At 46.2% G+C, this 6,497-nt stretch overlaps 1 protein-coding gene across 1 annotated transcript; it reads left to right on the plus strand.

Moving 5' to 3' along the window:
- The first annotated feature begins 2,495 nt into the window (after positions 1-2,495).
- Positions 2,496-6,497, plus strand: SS18L2 (SS18 like 2). Its single transcript, NM_001145186.2, is given in 3 exon segments — positions 2,496-2,618; positions 2,876-2,952; positions 5,950-6,497. Coding segments are annotated over 3 exon segments (234 nt in total). The 5' UTR covers positions 2,496-2,549; the 3' UTR covers positions 6,038-6,497.

Here is a 6,497-nt window from a genome sequence, read left to right on the forward strand (position 1 = left end):
CCTAGATAGCATATTCAAAAGTAGGGACATTACTCTGCCAACAAAGGTCAGTCTAGTCAAGGCTATGGTTTTTCCAGTAGTCATGTATGGATGTGAGAGTTGGACTATAAAGAAACCTGAGCACAGAAGAATCGACGCTTTTGAACTGTGGTGTTGGAGAAGACTCTTGAGAGTCCCTTGGACTGCAAGGAGATCCAACCAGTCCATCCTAAAGGAAATCAGTCCTGGGTGTTCATTGGCAGTACTGATGTTGAAGCTGAAACGCCAATACTTTGGCTACCTCATGCGAAGAGCTGACTCATTTGAAAAACCCTGATGCTGGCAAAGATTGGGGGCAGGAGGAGAAGGGGACAACAGAGGATGAGATGGCTGGATGGCATCACCAACTCAATGGACATGAGTTTGGGTAGGCTTCGGGAGTTGGTGATGGACAGGGAGGCCTAGCATACTGCGGTTCATGGGGTCGCAAAGAGTCGGAAACGACTGAGCGACTGAACGGAACTGAACAGTGGTAAAAGTGTGGCCCAAGAGGTTGGTCCAGCTTCCTCTCTGTATGTTGCAGCAAACCACCTCTGCACTATGGTGCATAGGCAGCACAGTTCAGTTCAGTTCAGTTCAGTCACTCAATCATGTCCGACTCTCTGTGACCCCATGAATCACAGCACGCCAGGCCTCCCTGTCCATCACCAACTCCCAGAGTTCACTCAAACTCATGTCCATCAAGTCGGTGATGCCATCCAGCCATCTCATCCTCTCGTCCCCTTCTCCTCCTGCCCCTAATCCCTCCCCAGCATCAGGGTCTTTTCCAATGAGTCAACTCTTCGCATGAGGTAGCCCAAGTATTGGAGTTTCAGCTTCAGCATCAGTCCTTCCAAAGAACACCCAGGACTGATCTCCTTTAGAATGGACTGGTTGGACCTCCTTGCAGTCCAAGGGACTCTCAAGCGTCTTCTCCAACACCACAGTTCAAAAGCATCAATTCTTTGGTGCTCAGCTTTCTTCACAGCCCAACTCTCACATCCATACATGACCACAGGAAAAACCATAGCCTTGACTAGACGGACCTTTGTTAGCAATGTCCCTGCTTTTGAATATGCTATCTAGGTTGGTCATAAATTTCCTTCCAAGGAGTAAGCGTCTTTTAATTTCATGGCTGCAACCACCATCTACAGTGATTTTGGAGCCGCCCCAAATAAAGTCTGCCACTGTTTCCACTGTTTCTCCATCTATTTGCCATGAAGTGATGGGACCGGATGCCATGATCTTCGTTTTCTGAATGTTGAGATTTAAGCCAACGTTTTTACTCTCATTTTTTATTTTCATCGAGAGGCTCTTTAGTTCTTCTTCACTTTCTGCCATAAGGGTGGTGTCATCTGCATATCTGAGGTGACTGATATTTCTCCTGGCAATCTTGATTCCAGCTTGTGCTTCTTCCAGCCCAGCGTTTCTCATGAGGTACTCTGCATAGAAGTTAAATAAGCAGGGTGACAATATACAGCCTTGACGTACTCCTTTTTCTATTTGGAACCAGTCTGTTGTTCCATGTCCAGTTCTAACTGTTGCTTCCTGACCTGCATATAGGTTTCTCAAGAAGCAGGTCAGGTGGTCTGGTATTCCCATCTCTTGAAGAATTTTCCACAGTTTATCGTGATCCACACAGTCAAAGGCTTTGGCATAGTCAATAAAGCAGAAATCGATGTTTTTCTGGCAGCACAGGGAGGTGGTTAAAAACAAGAATTCTAAAGCCAGACTCTCCAGTGTTCTTGCCTGGAGAATCCCAGGGACGGCAGAGCCTGGTGGGCTGCCGTCTATGGGGTCGCACAGAGTCGCATACGACTGAAGCGACTTAGCGACTTAGCGAGTGAAAGCCAGACTGCTTCTGTTCATATGCTGGTTTTGCCCTTAGTAGCTAGATCTTGGGCAAGTTACCTAATCTCTGTTTTCTCATCTGTAAAATGGAGAAAATAATAATGCTTTTTAGGGTAGAAAATCTGATTTTTTTTTAAGGGCCCAAAGGAAAAAGAGGGCTATGTGCGAGTTTCTCCCTCAGCAAAAGCCGACACCGGTGTTTTCCTTGGCCTTGCAGGGTTTGGCTTGAAAGGAGGCAATGCCCAAAGTTCAGGCTCCAGATGCAAGCCTGTAGGCACCAGAGCGGTGTTTAAAGAGGCATGAATGTGGACCCGGGTGGGCAAGCTCCTCCCACAGACTGGCAGTACCCAAAGCCTAAAAGCCGAGACGCTAACACGGTTCCCGCCCCCAAGGCTAGCTTGCGCAAACGTAGAAGATCCACAAACAGCTCAAGATTCTCAGGGGTGGGGCCAGAGGAGGACGTCAAGATTCTCTCTTATTAAGAGCGCGCCCAATCACAAATGACGTTCCGCCTGTTCCCCGCCCCCTAGATGAGAGGACCCAATCAACGTCGAGAGTGTAGGCCAACCTATCTTGTTTCCTGCTGCGGCCGTAGTGCGTCTGGAGCTGCAGGTCTTCTCCGGTCTAGATCAGAGGGGATCTGCGGGGCCTGAGGCCGAGTTCCACCCTGGCTTCCCGGGATGTCGGTGGCTTTCGTACCGGACTGGCTGAGAGGGAAGGCAGAAGTCAATCAGGAGACCATCCAGCGGGTAAGCGCCAGCACGAGCAGAGAGATCTTAGTAGAGATCCTAAATCGCTGCGGGTGCTGGAAGCTTCCTGGAGTGAGCAGCTGAGCCTGGTGATGTGCGTAGGTGACTTGCTGTGAGATGAGAATGAAGTCAGCAGAGGTGCTGGGGCTGGAAAGCCCGGCCTTGGGGGGCAGGTGGAGGGGCGGGGGAGGCAGAGGAGGCAGTGGTCCTCGCCGCCCTGACTTCGCGCTGCACTGACCCTTTGTCTGATCTTTCAGCTCCTGGAGGAGAATGACCAGCTGATCCGCTGTATCGTGGAATATCAGAACAAAGGCCGGGCGAATGAGTGCGTCCAGTGAGTCCCCTCTTTATTCCCTTAATTTGTGAGTGTGAAGGGGAAGCTAGTATTGGAATCCATCAGCTGACCTGAACTAGGAGTCTTGAGTGATCACAGATAAGGATCTGAGGAATTACTTACCTGCCCAAGATAATAGGGACAGTACATTGTGAAGCCTGGAGTCAGACGTGGCTTCCTCTTCAAAACCAGAATTGTGCTCATTGAAAAGATTCCTTGAAAAGCCATACCGGCCGATGACAACAGGGATGGGGACGGTTCAGTTCAGTTCAGTCGCTCAGTCGTTTCCGACTCTTTGCGACCCCATGAACGCAGTATGCTAGGCCTCTCTGTCCATCACCAACTCCCGAAGTCTACCCAAACTCATGTCCATTGAGTTGGTGATGCCATCCAACCATCTCATCCTCTGTTGTCCCCTTCTCCTCCTGCCCCCAATCTTTGCCAGCATCAGGGTTTTTCAAATGAGTCAACTCTTCGCATGAGGTAGCCAAAGAATTGGCGTTTCAGCTTCAACATCAGTACTGCCAATGAACACCCAGGACTGATTTCCTTTAGGATGGACTGGTTGGATCTCCTTGCAGTCCAAGGGACTCTCAAGAGTCTTCTCCAACACCACAGTTCAAAAGTGTCAATTCTTCTGTGCTCAGGTTTCTTTATAGTCCAACTCTCACATCCATACATGACTACTGGAAAAACCATAGCCTTGACTAGACTGACCTTTGTTGGCAGAGTAATATCTCTGCTTTTTAATATGCTGTCTAGGTATGTCATAGCTTTCTTCCAAGGAGCAAGCATCTTTTAATTTCATGGCTGCAGTCACTATCTGCAGTGATTTGGGGGCCCAAAAAAATAGTCAGCCACTGTTTCCATTGTTTCCCCATCTATTTGCCATGAAGTGATGGGACCGGATGCCATGATCTTCATTTTCTGAATGTTGAGCTTTAAGCCAACTTTTATACTCTCATTTTTTGTTTTCATCGAGAGGCTCTTTAGTTCTTCTTCACTTTCTGCCATAAGGGTGGTGTCATCTGCATATCTGAGGTTATTGATATTTCTCCCGGCAATCTTGATTCCAGCTTGTGCTTCTTCCAGCCCAGAGTTTCTCATGATGTACTCTGCATAGAAGTTAATAAGCAGGGTGACAATATACAGCCTTGACATACTCCTTTTCCTATTTGGAACCAGTTGGTTGTTCCATGTCCAGTTCTAGCATTCAGAAAATGTCTCACGAAATGATGAGAGCAGTGGCTGTCTTCTGGTCGTGGATCCCTGGCTCATACTTTTTTGTAGCACATACAAAGACCAATAAAAGTTCCCAGTTAAGACAGAGGTAAATTTGGCACAGTAATTTAAGGTGCTCTCTAGCCATATGCAAGATGAGAGAAAACACTCTCTTTTCTAAGTGTAGTTCCAGGAGTTATGCCCCATTTATTACAGAAACAAAAAAGGTTTTATTTCATTGTGACTGAAGCCATGCTTTCCCCACCCCCTAAAAAAGTAATCCTCAATTGCTCACTGAACAGCTCAGTGGAGAAATCCATCTTGGGTAAGTCTTTACATTGGACACTGGCATTTGGTGATTTGCTTTTTTACAGTTTATAGTAAACATCTCATTTTTCTATATGGAAAACTGTTGCAAAACACTCTTATTTGGTGCAGTGATTCTCAAATTATGAGCAAGTTACCAAAATCTCCTCATGGACATTTTTACATTGCATGGTGCATGATTCCTGCCCCCTAGTCTGATTTGGGGCTTGACCCCTTGACTGAGAAATGTGATCATAGTAAGTGTGCGTTTATCATGGAAGTGCCTCGTCCCTTCTTTAACTTTGTTCAAGACTTTTTTTTTGGCCTTGTACCACATGGGATCTTAGTTCCCTGCCTCTGTGCGTGCTTAATCACCTCACTTGTGCTGTGTGACCCTATAGACTGTAGCCGACCAGGCTCCTCTGTCTATGGGATTCTCCAGGCAAGAATACTGGAGAGGGTTGCCATGCCCTCCTCCAAGGGATCTTCCCAACCCAGGGATTGAACCTGTGTCTCCTACATTGCAAGCGGATTCTTTTAACTGCAGAGCCACCAAGGAAACCCTTAGTTCCCTGACTAGGGATCTGACCTGTGACCCTGCAGTGGAAGTATGGAGTCCTAACCCTGGACCTCCAGGGAATTCCCTGTTCAAGATTTTTATAAGTAATACTGAGTACCAGGCACTACTTCAGCTACTGGGGAATGAGTACCAAGAGATACTAGCTCTGCTTTCATGGTGCTTACATTCTAGACTGTAGAATCATATAATTAGCCACATAATAATAAGCGCTTTGAATAGGCATAAAGCACAGTAAATGGGAGGAAGTGCTAGTTTATACAGGTTATCTTTGATGTGACATTTGGGTAGACACCTTTGGTGAGGGAGGCAGCTATGCAGATGTGTGAATCAAAGTGAGCATGGGGTGAAGTCCCCCAGGCTAGAGCTTGCTGGATATCTTCAAGTCTCTGCAAGGAGTCCACCCTGGCCAGAACTCAGTGAGTAAAGGGAAAGTGTCAGATGAGATCAGAGAGGGAGACTAGAGGCCCTGATCATGTAGGTCCTTAAAGGCCACGAGAAGAGCTGAGCTTTACTCATAATGCGATGGGGACCTCTGAAGAGTTTTGAACAGAGGTATTACATGATCTTAACCTAAACTGTAAAATCACTCAGGCTGCTATGAGTATAATTGCAGTAGGGGTACAGAGGTAGAACAGGGAGACAGGTTAGGAGAGTGGTCCAGTACAGTAGTCCAAGCAAGAAGTGATAGTGGCTTGGCCGAGAAATGTAGCTATGTAGTGAGAAGTGAGAACAGGTAAGATTCTGGATGTGTTTTCCTCTGATATGTTTAACAGATACATAGACAAAACTGAGTGATCTAGTCAGTAAATGAGCCATTCATTAGATATTCTTTTCCAGTTTTTTGTTCAATAAAAACACACCTCTAATTTTTATCTGTTTTTCACCCATAGGTACCAGCATGTGTTACACAGAAATCTCATTTATTTGGCTACCATCGCAGATGCCAACCCAACCAGTGCTTCAAAAGCAATGGAATAGTCTTCCAGTTGGCTGTTGTGAGGAGTAATTGAATGTGATCTATTTCCTATGAAATGGATTTTTGCCAACTCAACTGCTTAAAATGTGAATGGAACCTCTGTGGCTCTTCTAAAAATGTGAACATGTGAAGAAAGCTACTAACTTAACCATATTCTCAGTATAAATATTTAATAATTAAGTGGATTCCCTCAATTAAGTTGACTGCAAGTGTCTTCCATCCTGAAATAAGTGTGTTTGGATAACAGAGATATAATGGGCATCTTCAAGTCAATCTTTTTAGTTTCACCCTGAAGAGGAAACTTGAGCAGGTATTGGGCGATCAGCACGAATTTGTGAGACTTTCCACTGAGACACTGCCAAATGGACGTGTGACTGTTTCTCCCTCCTACCAGTTTGTGGTGGTGGACCCCTGACTGCTCTTTTCACGTTGCTTTGAAATAAAGCTTGCCTTTCCACAAAA

This window comes from Ovis aries, chromosome 19, assembly GCF_016772045.2.
Source record: "Ovis aries strain OAR_USU_Benz2616 breed Rambouillet chromosome 19, ARS-UI_Ramb_v3.0, whole genome shotgun sequence".
NCBI classification, from domain to species: Eukaryota; Metazoa; Chordata; class Mammalia; order Artiodactyla; family Bovidae; genus Ovis; species Ovis aries.